General features: G+C 38.9%; 1 protein-coding gene across 10 annotated transcripts; it reads right to left on the bottom strand.

The window, feature by feature from the left end:
* Window positions 1-134: 134 nt before the first annotated feature.
* SLC17A2 (solute carrier family 17 member 2) lies at window positions 135-18,738 on the bottom strand. 10 transcript variants are annotated; one of them, XM_070777593.1, is made up of 12 exons: window positions 18,526-18,721; window positions 18,264-18,336; window positions 10,186-10,400; window positions 7,949-8,182; window positions 7,778-7,865; window positions 5,719-5,805; window positions 4,399-4,517; window positions 4,116-4,277; window positions 3,487-3,619; window positions 3,257-3,404; window positions 1,823-1,913; window positions 135-610 (listed from the first exon to the last, which is right to left on the bottom strand). In XM_070777593.1, the coding sequence occupies exons 1-12, from the start codon at window positions 18,532-18,534 to the stop codon at window positions 476-478; spliced, it is 1,494 nt and encodes a 497-aa protein (XP_070633694.1). In that variant the 5' UTR covers window positions 18,535-18,721; the 3' UTR covers window positions 135-475. The 10 variants fall into 10 exon arrangements, with proteins under 10 accessions (XP_070633694.1, XP_070633696.1, XP_070633697.1 ...); XM_070777595.1 differs by adding an exon at window positions 11,664-11,774 and having other exon boundaries at window positions 18,186-18,711; XM_070777596.1 differs by adding an exon at window positions 11,664-11,774 and having other exon boundaries at window positions 18,264-18,711.
* Window positions 18,739-18,853: the final 115 nt, after the last annotated feature.

The following is an 18,853-nucleotide window of genomic DNA, read 5'->3' as shown; positions in this document are numbered from 1 at the left end:
GAGCCTGGTGGGCTGCCGTCTATGGGGTCGCACAGAGTCGGACACGACTGAAGCAACTTAGCAGTAGCAGCAGCATGGATATAGTAGATATTTTCTGCACCTATAATAACCCCCATGAAGGTACTCATCAGTGATTATTTTCTCACAGATTTTTATTTTTCTAGTTCTTTCCAAAAAGGAAAATTCAAAGGCAACAAGATTGATGTTTCAGGTTTTCCCAGCAGTTGTAAACCCTGGGTGTGTGTTACAAATACTGGGAAGTAAAAACTAGTGATATCTGGGCTCTACCCCAGACCAATTCATTCAGAATCTCTGGAGTAGATCCCATTCACCTGGATGTTTTAGAGACTCCCCAGGGAAATTGAACATGCAACCAAAATTGAGAACTGCTAAGTCTGTGGCCAAGAATAACAATAAGTAAAAAAATGTTGAAAAGTTAATGCAAAGTACTACATTTAAGTTTGCAACTATATCCTCAGAGACGGGTGAGAGTCCTTTCTTTGGCCCAGTGCTGGATTTCTGCTTGTCCAAATGTGAGGTAAAAAACCAGGCCAAACATGTTGACAGCAGCAGCTAGGAAAAATACATTCCTCCAACCAGACACAGAATCCTGGAGGCAAAAAAAAAACAAAAAACAAAAAACAAAAAACACCACCAAAAATCAGAATTATCAGCCTCAGAGTTGTTTCTCCATCAGTTCTAGAAAGCCTCCATTTTGTATATTGCAACACTGATCATAAGAATCTAGGGAATGATATGCAATAACCACTTAACACCTTGAATTCTCAAAGGAAGTTTGGTGAAACTGTTGGAAACAAGAGGATGCTAAAAAGCACACTGGGTTCTGACTTGAAATAATTTTTCTTCAAGCCCCCCCAAATCAACCTATACTAATATTTTTCTAGAAATCTGGATCTAGAGTCTTGAAAATATTGTATTACTCATTTAAATTATGTCTAAAATAACAGCTTGGAGATCATCACTCTTCTGTTTTTGGCTGTTGACATCAACTGCAATAACCCCCTGAATGGACACCTCAATATGATGTGAGTCATATTTGGTCTGACTGTATGAGTCTCCTCTTGAAACCCTTGTAAGTCATAGTTTATTTCTGACATTATAGTCACAGTGGATTCCTAGCAATTTGGTAAAAAAGTAACCTGAAAATAGGTCACCTAGAGATGTATTAAAATGATTTTTTTGTTTTTGTTTTTGGTAAGTTGACTCATGCCTATCCTGCCATCCCAGCCTGGTTCTGCCTTTCCATCTTCCCTACCAGCCCACACTTGGTACTGAGCAAGCCTCATGGGCCATCCTCCCTGCTTTGTCTCACAGCCATTTGTTTAACCCATGATTTAAACTCTCTTTAAGTTGGTCTTGGGACCCTTTGTGTTTCCGTTTCATAATTTTTTTAGAAATTGGGATTAACATGAACAGACTTTTCGTAACTTTCCCCTTTTGCTCCTGTGACTTCATCTATTATCCTTGACATGTATCATTCATTCTAGTCATAAGAGCTGTTTCATTCTTTTTTTCCTCTAGGAAGTCACATGTGTTATTTTCTCTGCCCGAACTGCTCATTTTTATCAATCTAACAGCTATTCATTTTTTTTAGAAATTCAGCTTATACGTCTCTTTCCCTGGGAAATCTGACTTACCAGTGTCTGACTTAGAGTCCCCTACAAACAGAACAATTGTGCTGATATTGATGTTGATTTTCCCCATCAGATCACATAGTCCTTGAGAACAGGGGCCCAGTTGTGAATCCCCAGTGCCTAAAACGATACCTGCCACTTGCAGATGTTCAATAAACTGGCCCAACCTGACTGATAAGGAATCCGGTGGCAGTGGAAGAGATGATTCCTGCAATGAGCCCAAATCCCCTTGAGATTCCCATGAGGAAACTTGCATATCTGTGGAGAGATGATTTTATAGATGATTTTATATAGAAAGCTGCCTACATCTTTTCAGTAACTCAACACTAATGCCGTTCAGCTCTAATAGCAAAGTCATTTAGACTACTGCAAATTTTTTGTTCACTTCAACACAGCTCAGGCAATATCAGTTTGCAAATCCTGAAGTCACTTATCTATCAACTCAACATCTGACTCTTTGGGACCCCATGGACTGTAGCCCACCCGGCTCCTCTGTCCATGGGATTTCCCAGGCAAGAATACTACAGTGGGTTGCCATTTCCTACTCCAGGGGATCTTCCCAACCCAGCGATTGAACCCGAGTCTCCTGTGTCTCCTGCATTGGCATGCGAATTCTTCACCACTGCACCATCTGGGAAGCCACAGCAGCAGCTCAACAGCTAGGAAGCAGTTCTGTCTCCTGGAAGCCCAGGTTCCCACCCCAGTATCTTAGTATAGCAGGCAGTTAGAGCAGGGGACAAGACAACAGACTCTGGAGAGATGGCTTGGGTCCAAATCCTGACTGCCTTTGCATGACCTCAGGCATGTCACTTAACTTTCTTGTGCCTCTATCATCTATCTCTTATAAAGTGAAGATACCAATAAGGCATGTAATTGTGCAGATCAGATGTGTTGATGTATGAGAGTGAAAGTGAAAGTCACTCAGTCGTGTCAGAGTCTTCGTAACCCCATGGACTACACAGTCCATGGAATTCTCCAGGCCAGAATACTGGAGTGGGTAGCCTTTCCCTTCTCCAGGGTATCTTCGCAACCCAGGGATCGAACACAAGTCTCCCACATTTTGGATGGATTCTTTACCAGCTGAGCCACAAGGGAAATCCAAGAATACTAGAGTGAGTAGCCTATCCCTTCTCCAGCAGATCTTCCCTCAATCCAGGAATTGAACAGGGGTCTCCTGCACTGCAGGCAGATTCTTTACCAACTGAGCTATCAGGGGGGGTTGATGTGTAAGAAGTCCTTTAAATAGGGTTTGGCTCATGGCAAGCATATATATATATATATATATATATATATGGTAGCTAATATCATCAGCACTATGGAAGCTTTTCCAAAACACATATGCATGGGTCCTTTCCTAGAACACACAGTCCAGTCTCAAGTAGGGAATCTAGGGAAGTTTTTCACCTAAATGTTATCAGCCAAGATTGGGCACCATTGCTCTAAAAATGCCTTAAGTCATGGCCACATACTGACATATCTGGCTATTTGTTAGTACTCTGCCATCAATTTGTGCATGTCAAAAACAAGAAGGGGTTACAAAAAGACTGAGTCTAAACCTCCAGAAAGGCCTGGGGAAGGGGACAAACAGGTAATGATCTTACCGGGGGGCAACATCTAAGGTGTTGATGATGAATCCAGAGTCACACAGGTTACTGGTCCCAGGAATAAGTATCAGCAAAATAATGGTTGTTGTGTAACTGGAAGCCACAAAAGGGAGGGCCACAGCACATAGTGATGGAAGGAGGAGCCCTGGGCAATGGGGACACACTGTCAGGAACCTCTGACCATGTGTGGAAAAGGGATTTGTTAAGTGAGTTTTGCCTAGACTTACCTAAGGATGAAAAGAGTTTTCGGACAGTGATTAATCTAAGAAGATTCCTGGACAGGAGGAAATCTGCCAACTGACCTCCAAGAATTGTACAACTCGCAGCAGCAATAAAAGGCAGGGAGGACAGAACCCCACTCTGAAGGAGGGAAATGTATAGAGTGAGTAGTTATAAGGGTACATATGGCACCAGATTTTATTAGTGACACAGACCAACCATTAGCCCACCCTCCTGATACTCTGAGTTGTTTTAAAGAAATTGGCATCATTTTCTATAAGAAGAACACTGTCTCAGGTAAGACGGCCAGCACTTGCATTATACTGGTCTCCAGAGAGAGCACAATTCATTTCTAAAGGAAATTGAAGCATCAGCTAGCATGGCAACGTTTCATAGTGGTTAAAAACACAGATACTGCAGTAGCTCAATCACTGAGTAATTGTGTAATCCAGGGAAGTCTTCTCCCTCTACGTGTCCTCATTTATACACCTATGCAATGGGAATCATTACAAAACCTCTCAATCATTGTGAGGGTTAAAAGAGTGATTATATGCAAAGCCAAAATGTAGTAGGTGGCAGAGAACTATTTCTCCTCTTAGCATTAATATGTTCATAAAAGTACAGGAAGCATACTCACGTCTCTGATGTTGACATGGAGCACAGAACTGATATACGTTGGTAGGTATGTTATGATTATGGTGCATAACCAGAAATGGCTGAAAAACCCCATGAAAATGGCCCAAAGTGGTAGGCATCTCACCATAGACTTTATGGGGACAGATCGTCTAGGAGAACTGGACTGAAAGGAAACATCTTATCAACATGGGTATTAGGACAGGTCAGAGGGTGCCTCTCCTGAGAGCCCCACACCCTACCCTGGAGGTAGGTGTGTGGTCCACAAGTGAAGGGTTGCACGGTACCTGTTGAGCCAGTGAAGACACGATGTGTTCCTTTTCCCTGATGCTTATGCATGGGTGATGCAAGGGGTCATCGTAAATCACTGTGAACCACAGGAGACAGCAGACACAGCCAATGCTACCTGGGAAGCCAGGACCCAGTTAGTTTTCAGGTAGATTTGTGAGCTGGGGGAAGAGAGTTTCCTCTGAAGCAGCATATCTCCCCCCAAAACACACTTGTTAATTCATGGTTATTTCACCATAAGGACCTAAATTTTACCATTTTCCATTTCAACCTATCTACAAATCTCCTTTTGACTAAATGTAGAATGTCATTTCACAATGTCAGAGCCCTCTGGAGAAAGCAGGAGCATGACATACCTTTGCATAGCTGATTAATTACTCTTCAGACTCCAATGGATGCATAAAATTGGTGTGGCAAGGAAAAATTTCCAACACATTTGCAAAAGATAGTGTTATCATATTCAAATGATATATCCATTATGGATTTTCAGAAAAATATTTCTTAACAGTACCTGACTAACATGTGTGGACCAAAATTGACTTGGGAGTAGCATCATTAATGACAAAGTCATACTAGCTAGAACCATATTGAATGATACCAATTAGTTAAAACAAAAAGATAGAAACTTGTCTCATTTCTGAGATTTGTCACTTGAAAAGATTCTATTTTAAAGACTCTGTGGATTAATGTTCTTTAAATTCCCTCTAATTACTGGATTTATCCATTATTTTATTTGTAAAGCTATAGGTTAGGCATTGTGATAGTACCAAAGTGATGAAAAAATTATGGAATAGATTTCTTGCCTCAATCATCTCACAGACTAGTGGAGAGGAAAAAGGGGACATAAATAATTACATGCCAACACAGCCTAGAAAAGAAATTATCAGTAACCATCACAGAGGACAGAAAGGCTTAATCTGATGGGATAAGACTTGGAAATCCCCATATGGAAGGGGACATTTAATTCGAACTTTGCAAGAGAATAGGTAGAGAATATTCTCTATTCTGGTAGAGAATAGGTTAAGGGTACCTTGGCAGAAATAATTATAGGAAAATATGAAGACAAATTGAAAATGTGCTTTACCAGCTTTGACATCTTAACCACATGTGGCAATTAAATGTGGCATTTCAGATGTGGTGGCAGAGATTCTAAGAAGCCTGAGGTGAGTGTGTAAGGTTGCACTCTTGATTTCTCAGAAGTCAGCACCATAAAGATGCATTTTCTCTCAAATGGGATGAATATGGGTCATGGGTGATGTAAGCATGAGAACAAATGCCTGGGAAGTGGAAATGTTAGGATTTAAGAGAAAGTGACTCACCAAAAATGTAGAAGATAAAAGGCCAGCCCAAGGCCTGGGAGATTAGTCCCCCCACACAGAGAATGATGAAGGACCCAAATGCTGCCCCTGAAGAGAAGAGGAATTAAAAAAAAAAAAAAAATGAGGAAAATAGCAATGGTTGAATGACTTCCCTAGATGTTATCCCAACACTGATGTGGCAAATTTAGAATTACTGGGTAATGAGAGACTTTATTCCAGCTCACAGATCTCCCCCAGTAAAGTCATGGAAAATAATTAGAATTAATAAATTATAGTGATATGCCACCTGACGCTTCAATGGCTCCTTTAACACCAACATGACCAAATCCAAATCCCATTTGTCATAGAAACTCTCTGTAAACATAGCCCACAATATTTCTTTATAATTAGAGTTACATTCTGGCAGGGGCAATGTGAGATTGGCAACAGAAAAGGAAAGTCTTACAAAAACTAATAAGATGAAGTCCTTAACCTTAAGGAGATTTCAGCCCAGTGAATATGAACAAAATTCACTATTAAAGTATAATACACTGTAGACCTTTGAGACTGAACATATTTTTCAGAGACTCACAATAAGAAATGTATTTTGCATGGCAACACAGCATATACACAAATACAAACACACACACTTCAAACAGAAGTTTCATGAATCAATACCAAGCCTTATCGTGTGAAATTCACTTCAAAATTTTCTACTTTATTCTATTCATTTTTATTTTAAAACACTTGTTTTGACCTACTACATTGATTTTATAACCCCTTCAATGGGTCCCAATATGAAATTTTGGGGAAAAATGTGAAATATAAATATGATAGTAAAACTATAATTTTCTATGAAAGTATATGGAGAAATGAGACAGGAGAAAATTAAAATTGATGATAAAATCAACAAATTGTTTACACACCCTAAGGTGTAGGGTGGATGGAATTTTTGTAGAAAAAGAGAGACTTTAAGTGCACTTAGCATGTAGTGTGACCTGAGCCTTGCTTACAGAGGAATATTAAGTGGGAAGGCAGGAGGAGACCATACGGTAAAGCATCTTTCAGTTCAGTTCAGTCGCTCAGTCGTGTTCGACTCTTTGCGACTCCATGAACCACAGCACTTTATATCCGTGTTATAACATTTTTATCTGTAAGATGGAGGAATACATTGAAGACTCCCAGGCAAATTAGCAAAAATGCCCCACCTATGATTTAAGGAGATAACTTGGCTTGATGGAAAGGGAGGTTTGAAGGAAGCAAAGAGGAGAAAGACCAACTGGGAATATTCACAGTTAGAAGAGATGATAACTACACTGGAAGGAGCCAGAATACAGGAGGGTTGTTTTTGTAGTAAAAATCTGCAGGATGCAGCCACTCATTGGACCAGGGCTGAGAGGCTTTATGAGCCTCAGTTCTGTTCTTCAAGTATAAGGCAAAGAGCAAGGATGAAGTTAGTCCTTAGTATGATTATACACTCAGAAGGGCACTGCAGTGTGGTGACCCAGAGTGTGCACTCTGGGACCAAACTGCCAGGGCTTAAACCTCACTTCTACCACCTGCTGGCTATTTGCCTCTGGGCAATTTAGTTTATCTTTGCATACTTTAATTCCCTCCTGTGTAAAATGAGAGTTTAAAATAGTCATCACAGGGTTGTTGTGACTATTAGCTTAGAAGAGTAAAGAGCTCAGAAAACTGCACTCTTTAAACTTTACTTTCAAGCCTGATTTCTCTCTTTACCACTGATAGTCTTAATTCTCATTTTATATCTTTGCTAACATGGTGTTTATACAGTTTACTTGATTTTTTCCACTTACGCAAACTCTTAAAGTTCTAAACTTTTCCCTACAATGCTTTTCTGACTGCCCTCACAATGCTCACAATGGTCTTTTCTGTCTGAAGTCTTAGTGACTTTACAGCACAGGTATATTTATCTTATTTGTTGTGTGACTGTCTTACATTGTTGAATTTTTTTATAAAGCACTTTTCTCCCTGTCCCCCGAACCAACCTAGGCATAGAAAGAAAGATGTGGTAGGGTGAAGCAGATTAGAAAGTTGTGATCCATACATTCATCCTTACCTGATCCCGCAATGCTGGTGAGCTTGCTTCGTTCAAGTGGGGGAGCCCATTTTGCCCAAATTGTAAATTGACCTGTCCATGCCATACCCTGAAATGACAATTAGTAAGACTCGATCTGCAGTAGAATTTAGGAACCTGCATCCCACACAGAATGAGAAAGTAACTGGTTACCTGAGCCATGCCCTGGACTGTCCGAATCACAATAACCAGAATCACTCCAAAGTCAGCAGTCAGTGGTGTAAAGAGGGTGAGAAGGGAGGAGATCAGCAAACCAGCACCAAGCATCTGTTTTGCTCCAAATATCCCTGCTAAATAGCCGCTTGGGATCAGAGTTAGTATTATCCCGTAGTTGATGGAGCTAAAGATGATACCCTGAGTTTCTGGACTCCATTCATATACAGAGACCTGGGGTCGGGCAGGATGGGGGGAGGGAGGAAGGAAAATTCTTTACTAAGAATTTATTTTATAAAAAAATCTAATTTATAGCCAGAGCTGCTTGTGCTCAGTTGTGTCTGACTCTTTGTAACTCCATGGACTGTAGCCTGCCAGTCTCCTTTGTCCATGGGATTTCTCGGGCAAGAGTACTGGAGCAGGTGCCATTTTCTACTCCAGGGGATCTTCCTGACCCAGGGATCAAATATATGTCTCCTGTGCCTTCTGCATTGGCAGGCAGATTCTTTACCACTATGCCACCTGGATTCTGGCCCTCCTATATAATATTAATTTTGGTTTTTCTCCATTTTTTACTAAACTTAAATATTCCAACTTTTCCAAACAACCCATTATATTCCTAAGTTGATTCTCTTAGATGGAGACAAAATAGAGTAAATGAAGAGGAAAAGTGATAAAGAAATGATTATATAGGTAGTTGATAGGAAGATGTAAATGAAATATAGTGAAAGATCTCCTTTTAACTATTTTGATTCTAGTAAATAATTTGGGTGACATGCTGATTCTCATTTCAAAAAAATTCAAAATACATCTTTACTGAATGCTTATCAAAATCAGCCCCTAAAATAAAATTTAAGAATCATGGTCTATCCTAGCAGAACTGACTTCCTAAAACACATATTACACATTAATAAGACCACATTTCTCTTCTGATATAACCCAATAAATAATTTTTGGTAGCCACTAGATACATGGCACCATGGTATAAATTGAAGAGCCCCAAAACATAAAATACAAAATATAAAATAACTATAAATAAAGCAAGATACATGATTCATGTCCGAATTCAAGCGTGAGGATCAACAGCAGTAAAATAGGGACTTTGAGAAGAGGGAAGAACAATTTGGGAAGGTCCCAGGAAGGAAGAAGTACTTGAACCATTCTTTGTAGAATGACTATGATTTGTATAAAGAGAAATAGGAAAACTCATCGTCACTGAAGAAATACAGCAAAAGTGGACTTGTAGCATTTGGAATGATACACAATGATTAGAAACTAACCGGGACTCTGACTTGCTCAAAGCAAAGACTGTTCCTGAGCCACTGACAGCAGATATGAGTGTGCTGAGAAGCGGGCCAGGTTCTGGAGAAGTGCAGCATTTCAAGAGAGGAGTTGGCAACTTGAAGGTATCCTGGATTCTTATGCACAGGAGTGTGAATGTGTAGAACGAATAATGGAAGAAAGATTCGAGGCAGAGAGGTCATTATAAATAAACTGGCTCCAAGGTAACAAAATCATAAAATTAGAGGATGATTTTACTGTACATTTAGAAATGTACAGTAAATGATAGTTTAAAGGGAAACATTTAAATGGGGTATAATGATTATTCTCATAGAAATATAAGAGTAACAGGTGATATTTTATTTAACTCACTGGCTAATGAGGAATTGGTAGGATGATACAACTGGTCCAAAGGAGAATTCAAGGAACCACATACTTATAAGCAGGAAGTAATGCTGAAATAGATGTTAAATATATGGCAAAACTGACTTATTCGACTGAAGGGGAAGTGGAGGAGAGTATCAATTGATTTTCCACAACACAAAATTCATTTTCAGAGCTATGGGCAAGAATCATTTTATTACTGTTAATATATAGAACTTAGAGTTGTAAAATGGCTCAAGGATAATAAAAGGTACAGAGAACTGCTAAAAATCAGGCAGAAAGATGTACTGAGACAGTGCATAGTTTTTCATTGAAGATATCCAGTAATCTGTTCCTTTCTAGAAGCATCCACAACTTTTTCCAATAGTCACACCCCCAACCTTGTAATCATAATAATCTCAGTGAAAGACTAATCACAGAGGTAAGCAATATCTCAGAGAAAAATAATTCCAGATGTTTTTAGTTTGTTATTGATAATTCATATTCTGTACACCACAGAATCAAGATCCAAGTCCTCTTTTCAAACTGGGTTTTCCCTCTCAACAAAGAGCCTTGTTCTCTATTATACTTACTTCTGCTGTATTAAATTCCTTGATGGATCTGTTGGAGTGATTGAAGGTGAATGCAAGAGGTCTTTCTGTGGAGGTATTGAATAAACCAGGCTGCTGAGTTCTATTCACCATGGCAATGATTGCAATGCTCAGACTCACACGCTGGGTTATCATGGTGAAGTTTGAGAAGTGCATGATGAGAGCCAGTCCATAGCGTAACGAACAGAATTCAGGACCTAGAGAATAACACAAATATCTGCAGTGAGTGCCTTTTTCCACTTTTCCCACTGCTAAATCTGAGAAAACTTCAGATGATATTATGCAGTCTCACCATTTTTTCTCACTCAAATAACCATGGCTATAACCCTCCTTTGGCATGATCTTTAGTTTATTTCAAGGTAATAAATCAGAGGTCTTACAGTCAAGAAGATCCTTTTTCAGAGGATTCTTACAATCAAGTAAGGCCTTTTTCAGAGGTGTGGGTAGCACATGAAGATATAGGACAAACTAAATGAAGGTATTTATGTCACAGTGTTTCAAAATAAAGTGAATGGGGAAGATAAGGAAGAGTCAGTCACAGAACCTGAGTCTCCCAGCCTCAAGTCTGGGGTCTCATCCATTTCGCATATTCATTTACCATAAAGTTTGAAAGTTTATACATAGAGAGATGCTTTGAATTAAGCAAATCATATACCCAAGGGTTCTCTTTTAAAATACCTGAGAGATAGTGCATAAATGAGCACATCCACTAACTCCTCAGTGTAATTTTCACTTGGAAATATTTTTGATGTATGTCACTAAACTCTTCCTTCACATATACTCAGCTTTAAAAAAGCTAATATGGGGAACCATTTTTACTGTTTGTAGGTGATATGCTACCAGACAAGTTGTCCTATTAGAAGAGCAACACAGTTTTAACGTCTCCACATAGTGGAACAATGGGCCAATATTGAAAGGGTTTCCATGTGAATGAAAGACTAAAATTTTTCTCTGCATACTTGGGCAACTGGGACTAAAGAGAAATAGAAAGAGAACTTGTGAAGAAACACATAAAATGTACTGGAAGAAAGCATTTTTAATGGCCAAATAGGCTCATGGATAGGATGGGTTGCCTGCAAAAGAATTATTTCCCTATTAATGGAAGTTTCCACACTCAGAGGAAATAACTCCTGGGCAAGTATGTTATAGCAGGAATTCATACATGGGTGAGTGGGTTTGTTTAAAATGACCTTTCCAGGATTCATTTCATTCCTTATGTCCAAGGATTTATTGATCATTTGACCTAATTTCTCATAGATAACTCAGTGCTCCCTAAGGAAAAAGCAGTAAGTAACAGGATGAGAGGCTGGAGCTGGTCCAATATTACACTGAGACAGTCTTCACAGTGAGGAGGCTTGATGGAAAAAGGAGGAGAAAGGAGAGCAAGGTTGTATAAAGAGCACTGGAAATAAGCTTCTACTCTTCCATAAGTAGGCTGAGAATGAGAGATGTGGCTTTACTTTTCCTGGTGGAAGGCTTCTCATCCATTTGGCTCCTCTGGGAAATGGTACCACACTTTGTGGTGGAGATTCCCTCTGCCCTGAATCTCTTTTACCACGACAGGCTTTTATCTATGGGGAAGAACAACAATCCAAAACAAGACACACAAACAATTTTTTCATGTTAATGCTGTCTTTTCCCAGCATCAATGAAAATTGTGATCCAACACAGCTGTATGATTTACATTTTGCAGTACACTTCCTTATTGTCATGCTTACAGAGGACTTGATTTTTATAAGAAAATCTGACTGTGAGTTCCAGCTAAATGATTTAGAACTAGTCATTTAAATTATCTAACTAGCCATTTCCTGTCCAATAAAAATAAGTCTGATTTCTGAGTGGTGCTGCAAGAATTGAATGAGAAAATTGCAAACCACAGAGAACCATGCAAAGGTAAGAAGTATTATGGCTTGAGGCAGGTCAGAAGACATGAAAGCAAATTTAAACTAAGAGCTGGAGGAGGAAACTTCCAACTGACCATGTTTCTGTTCTTTCTGTAAAAACAGAACAACATTCACTCAATGGTGTCTTCTTTGAACATGAAGAATGACATTGTGTAACAGATATACATTACTGTAATATGTAACACCTTAAAATGCTTATTCTTGTCTTTGGTAACATAGTTGGGACACTTTGCTGGGCTGAAAAGTTCTTCAAATCACCTGTAAAATCATATTGAATGAGGGCTTTCTACTACAATTACAAATAAATTCAGCTATTTGAGAGTCAAAGAGAATTCATGACTTCAAATTGGACACATTTAATTTGATATTTATACACTGATCTTCAGGGATCAAGGATTCATACATTTATTTCTTTTCCATACAATCCTTATTCTAGGAACTTTATCAGTTTTGCAGCCTTTCCTAAACTGAAGCATCCATGACCTCACAAACACATGTATCATACTTACATTGCATCATTCAAAACTTTGCATTCTTTGTGAACATTCATAATCTATGCCCATAGGATGAAAAATGATAATAAAAGAGACAGATGAATAATTTTGTCCAAAAACATTATTTGTAGTATTAGTTATTACAGCATAATATTGGAGACAAATTAACCTAACTGTAAGAGTTTAACGAATCAACTTTAATAGATTCTTGCCCTGGACTTTACTTAAAAATATCTTTGAACATATTGCATAACATTAAGGAAATGCCTGTACTCTAGTGTACAAAGCAGGCAGTATGCCTATGTTGATACATGCGCACCCAAAGAGAGAGAAACAGATTTACACACGTGACAGCAATGGCCTTTTCAGGGTTACAGAACACACCATGGTCACGTTATGATTTTCCATATTTACCAAGTGGTTTTTCAAACAGTTCAGTTCAGTTCAGTTGTGTCTGACTCTTTGCGACCCCATGGACTTCAGTACACCAGGCCTCCCTGTCCATCACCAACTCCTGGAGCTTGCTCAAACTCATGTCCATTGAGTTGGTGAGGCCATTCAACCATCTCATCCTCTGTTGTCCCCTTCTCCTCCTGCCTTCAATCTTTCCCAGCATTAGGGTCTTTTCCAAGGAGTCAGTTCTTTGAATCAGGTGGCCAAAGTATTGGAGTTTCAGCCTCAGCATCAGTCCTTCCAATGAATATTCAGGACTGATTTTTTTAGAATGAACTTGTTGGATCTCCTTGCAGTCCAAGGGACTCTCAAGAGTCTTCTCCAACATAACAGTTCAAAAGCAGCAATTCTTCAGCACTTAGCTTTCTCTATAGTGCAACTCTCACATCCATACATGACTACTAGAAAAACCATAGCTCTGACTAGCTGGACATTTGTTGGCCAAGTAATGTCTCTGCTTTTTGATATGCTGTCTAGGTTGGTCATAGCCTTTCTTTCAAGGAGCAAGCATCTTTTAATTTCATGGCTGCAGTCACCATCTGCAGTGATTTTGAGCCACAAAAAATAAAGTCTGTCACTGTTTTCACTGTTTCCCCATCTATTTGCCATGAAGTGATGAGATGAAGTGATGCCATGATCTTATTTTTTTGAATGTTGAGTTTAAAGCCAGCTTTTTCACTCTCCTCTTTCACTTTCATCAAGAGGCTCTTTAATTCCTCTTTGTTTTCTGCCATAAGGGTGGTGTCATCTGCATATCTGAGGTTACTGATATTTCTTCTGGCAATCTTAATTCCAGCTTGCGCTTCACCCAGCCCGGCATTTCGCACGATGTACTCTGCATAAAAGTTAAATAAACAGGGTGACAGTATACAGCCTTGACGTACTCCTTTCCCAATTCGGAACCAGTCCATTGCTCCATATCTGGTTCTAACTGTTGCTTCCTGACCTGCATACAGATTTCTCAGGAGGCAGGTAAAGTGGTGTGGTATTCCCATCTCTTTAAGAATGTTCCAGTTTATTGTGATCCACATAGTCAAGGACTTTGGTGTAGTCAATAAAGCAGAAGTAGATGTTTTAATGGAACTCTCTTGCTTTTTCAATGATCCAATGGATGTTGGCAATTTGATCTCTGGTTCCTCTGCCTTTTCTAAAACCAGCTTGAACATCTGGAAGTTCACAGTTCACGTATTGTTGAAGCCTGGCTTGGAGAATTTTGAGCATTACTTTACTAGCATGTGAGATAAGTACAATTGTGCGGTAGTTTGAGGATTCTTTGGCATTGCCTTTCTCTGGGATTGGAATGAAAACTGACCTTTTCCAGTCCTGTGGTCACTGCTGAGTTTTCCAAATTTGCTGGCATATTGAGTGCAGCACTTTCACAACATCATCTTTTAGGACTTGAAAGAGCTCAACTGGGCTTCCATCACCTCCACTAGCTTTGTTTGTAGTGATGCTTCCTAAGGCTACTTGACTTCACATTCCAGGATGTCTGGCTCTAGGTGAGTGATCACACAATAATGGTTATCTGGATCATGAAGATCTTTTTTGTATAGTTCTTCTGTGTATTCTTGTCACCTCTTCTTAATATCTTCTGCTCTGTTAGGCCTGTACTGTTTCTGTCCTTTATTGTGCCCATCTTTGCATGAAATATTCCCTTGGTATCTCTAATTTTCTTGTAGAATCTCTAGCCTTTCCAATTCTATTGTTTTCCTCTATTTCTTTGAATTGATCACTGAGGAAGGCTTTCTTATCTCTCCTTGCTCTTCTTTGGAACTCTACATTCAGATGGGTATATTTTTCCTTTTCTTCTTTGCCTTTTGCTTCTCTCCTTTTCACAGCTATTTGTAAGGCCTCCTCAGACAACCATTTTGCCTTTTTGAATTTCTTTTTCTTGGAGATGGTCTTGATCATTGCCTCCTGTACAATGTCACGAACTTCTGTCCATAGTTTTTCAGGCACTCTATCACATTTAATTCCTTGAATCTATTTGTCTTTTCCACTGTATAATTATAAGGGATTTGATTATAAACAATTAGTAGTTACTTATTTTACCCTCTGAAAAAGCTAAGGTGTCTTTGAAAGAACAATGATGAGGCTTCATACAGCATAGTCAAGATAGTTTTCTGCTTGCTAAATGTCTCTAAAGTTCTGAGAACAGGATCACTCCATTTAAGTTTTAAAATTTTCTTTTTCTATTATAAGAGACAAAATAGATGGCCAGTTGCTAACAAGAGAACATCGGCACCAGGAAATATGTTGGCTTTTGCTCTGTTTTGGAAGGCTTTCCAATCCAGTTCTACTAACATCTGGATGACATCAAGAATTCAGTTAAGGACTCAACACTCAGATCCCAACTGAAGAAACTGGAGTGGCCACCTGATTGACCTGGAGTTTGGACTATTTTCTATTTGATCTCTCTTGTTATGTAAGAGTCCAAGACTTGGCTGAAGGCAACTTTTTAACTGTATGTGCAGCTACAAATATTATACTCAAAGTTTTCTCATCAACCACTCCAACCAGTCTTACAAACATAGAACTCTAGAGCTGAAAGAGATTCAAATAGTCTCTAACCCAAATGTTTATTTATTTTTAATAAGAAGACTGATGTATAGAAAGTTTGAAAAATTGCTTCAAGTCACAGAGTTTACTGAGCCAGTACCAGGTTTCCTGATGCCCAGACTGCTGCTTTTTTATGCCTGCTAATACAACTTCTCTTTATGTTCACATTTTAAGCACAAGTTTAAAACGCAATAGGGTAGTTTCATTGTAAGGTATTCTAGACAGAAATTTATATAATTTTAAGTTGTTTTTAAAATTGAAATATAGTTGATTTACAACATTATAATAGTTTCATGTGTATAACATAGGGATTCAGTACTTTTGCAGATTATCCTCCATTCTAGGTTATTACAAGATAATGGCTGTAATTCCCTGTGCTCTACAGTATATCCTTCTTGCTTGTCTATGATTTTAAATTAAGTTTTAATCATTTATTCCAGAAGGAAATTTGCTGATGGAAATACTTTCAGGTTGAGCTTCGAATATTTAAAGAAATAAAGAAGACTCCTCTTTCTTGTTTTTTTGGTTAGTAAAATTACAACACAAACCTATGACTTCAGTTGTCCTTCCCTTCCATCTGCTGCCCTCCCTACCTTAGCTTTCATGGTTTCAAATGCTATTCTAAATTTTGCCTCAACAGTTAACTTCTGTTGTTAATTTCCCTGCTTCCTAGTATGAGACAAATACAGAAATCAGGCAGACATCCCAAACCATTCTAAACGAGGATCCTTCTGTGACATAGTAATGGAACCTATTTTTCTAAAATAACCACAGAAGCATATAAAAGTATGGAATCTGTGAACTGGCATAACCGATATCACTGAAAGACAGTGGAATGATTTTTTAGCCTAATCATAAACATTGTCAAGGGTGTTTCTACTTACAAGTGACATTTCTAAGAAATAGTGACTCCTACTATTAAAAGTTGCAAATAGACATAGAAAAATTGAATTAAGTTAAAGGAAAATTCTATACTTTAAAAATAACTTCATAACACAAAACAGAGTTGTATCTGGTATAAAATTAATAATATAGACAGATGATTTAGGCATCAGCAAAAGATAAGATTTTTTTCTTCTTTTATTAGTAGTCTAGAACTCACTATTTTGTTATCATTTTGTTTCTATTGCCATTAGATTTCCCTTAACATTGAACCTGTCTTGCATCATCTCTATTAGCCGAGTCCCCTAGTTTACTCAGAGTAAATGTTACATGTAGTTGAAAGAGCAGTAACCTGCAGTTCAAAGGGTATCCAAGGACCAAGTTTTTCTCTGTCATTTAGTCTTGAGTAAACCAGAGCAGATTTTATAAGATCCCAGAATTTTCACTGTTTCATAGGAAAAATGGGGATAATGTCACTTCATTGAACTGTTGAGAATGAAAACAGAAGAATGAGACATGCCTTCTCAATGTAAAATATTATACACTGCAAAATGTTATTAACAACAGGAATAATAGCAGTCACAAGACTGGCACTTGTGCCCTCTCAGATTAATAAATACAGGTTTATAGTAAATGAAATATCCTTTTACAAAAATGTTTTTGATTGAGTGCTAAATTGGTCTTAAATGCTTCCTTTGAGAACTGGGTTCTTCTGGACTAGAATCTAGAAGGTGGAGGAGGAAGGGATATACCTTGCTACAAACATCAGAGAACATGCAAACAAGCAATTTCTCCCATATTAGTAAAACTGAGACCTCTTTTTATCACTTGTTTACCTTTCTGAAAGGTTGGCAGTTTGGGAATAAAACTATCTATTTCAGTAGATCCTTTACATCATGCTGTTAATTCATATGTGTGTAATCATGAATAAAAAAAGTGTACCAAGCACTAATAGTGGGTAATCTTAGAAGGCAGGGTTATATCAAAATTAAGGTGCAACTGGGGCCCTGCCCACAGGGAACTCAGCTCCTCTTGTAAAATATGACACAGGAGTGCCTGAGCACCTTTCCTCCAAGCAATGACCACAGGCTATGCCTGTATGAGTCCATCTATGCCATGGAATTGGGAATTTTCCTGGGCAGGTTGGGAGAGGGCACTTCTGTGGGTCTTTGCCCCTCACTTCCCATCATAGGTACCAACTGATAGGTACCAACCACAATCTCTCTGGACACCTTTCCTCAGTTGCACAATGAGGGCCACAAACCAGGTGATCTCCACAAGTATACAAGTTTTTTTGCCTCAACCTTATTCACAACTTTGTTCATATTCTCCTGTTTCTGAGAGACAATTTCAACTATATACAGAAATCTGAAAAGGCTAATGAATCACGGTTGCTGCTGCCTCTAAGTCACTTCAGTCATGTCCGACTCTATGCGACCCCATAGACGGCAGCCCACCAGGCTCTCCCATCCCTGGGATTCTCCAGGCAAGAATACTGGAGTGGGTTGCCATTTCCTTCTCCAGTGCATGAAAGTGAAAAGTGAAAATGAAGTTGCTAAGTTGTTTCGACTCCTAGCAACCCCATGGACTGCCGCCTACCAGGCTTCTCCGTCCATGGGATTTTCCAGGCAAGAGTACTAGAGTGGGTTGCCATTGTCTTCTCCATGAGTCATAGTCCCCAACCCCATACCTTGTTAGTTCTGATCCAGTATTTTATTCTGCAGCCAAAGCCTGTCTGACTCATCAAGGTGTTGCAGGAAATACTCACGAATCCTTGGAGAAGTGACCATTGTCCACAGAGTCCATTGGCACTGGTGGCCTCTCAAGTCTTGCTCTAGGGTCTTGATTGAATCAATTGCATTTTTTTAGAAAGTCTCTTCTTCGTTTTGAAACCAGGAACCATTCCCAGAGGGAGATCCTTATGCTGCTGACAATGTTTTTCCTCTGACTTCCCCTCAAACTGTTCCCTCCCTTTAACAGATCTCTGATTAGTAATTATCTTCCAACCCAAAAAGAAGAAATGCACTTACCTTCACCATTAAACCAGTATTGTAAGCCCTAGACTATAAGGCTACCTTTAAGAAAGAAGGCATTTTCATCCCTTCTTCCTTTTCAAATAATTCCACAGTTTCACAAGGATAAATAATGTGTCACATGGCAGGCAGACTGAATCAGGTTTAGCCGTACATTGTCAGAGCAGAGAGCCTGAGGTTGGCTTTGCCGCTTAATTTTTAACTTCATTTTCAAGTTCTCACTGATAAAATGAATATCTCAAAAGATGACACCATGTTTTTCTGCTTTGAACTCTTCAGACAGCCGACAAAGTCAACAACCCTTTTTTCCTGAAAGGAAGGCAGC

The sequence above is a fragment of the Bos indicus genome, chromosome 23 (assembly GCF_029378745.1).
Source record: "Bos indicus isolate NIAB-ARS_2022 breed Sahiwal x Tharparkar chromosome 23, NIAB-ARS_B.indTharparkar_mat_pri_1.0, whole genome shotgun sequence".
Taxonomy (NCBI): Eukaryota; Metazoa; Chordata; class Mammalia; order Artiodactyla; family Bovidae; genus Bos; species Bos indicus.
Note: the sequence above shows the minus strand (reverse complement) of the source record. Positions and strands in the feature narration are given on the sequence as shown.

Excerpts from the sequence above, each read along its gene's own strand:
- SLC17A2 (XM_070777593.1), bottom strand. Across the intron at positions 7,866-7,948 it reads CAGTCCAGGGCATGGCTCAG|GGTATGGCATGGACAGGTCA; the intron begins GTAACCAGTTAC and ends TTGTCATTTCAG. Across the intron at positions 3,405-3,486 it reads AAAACTCTTTTCATCCTTAG|GGCTCCTCCTTCCATCACTA; the intron begins GTAAGTCTAGGC and ends CCCATTGCCCAG.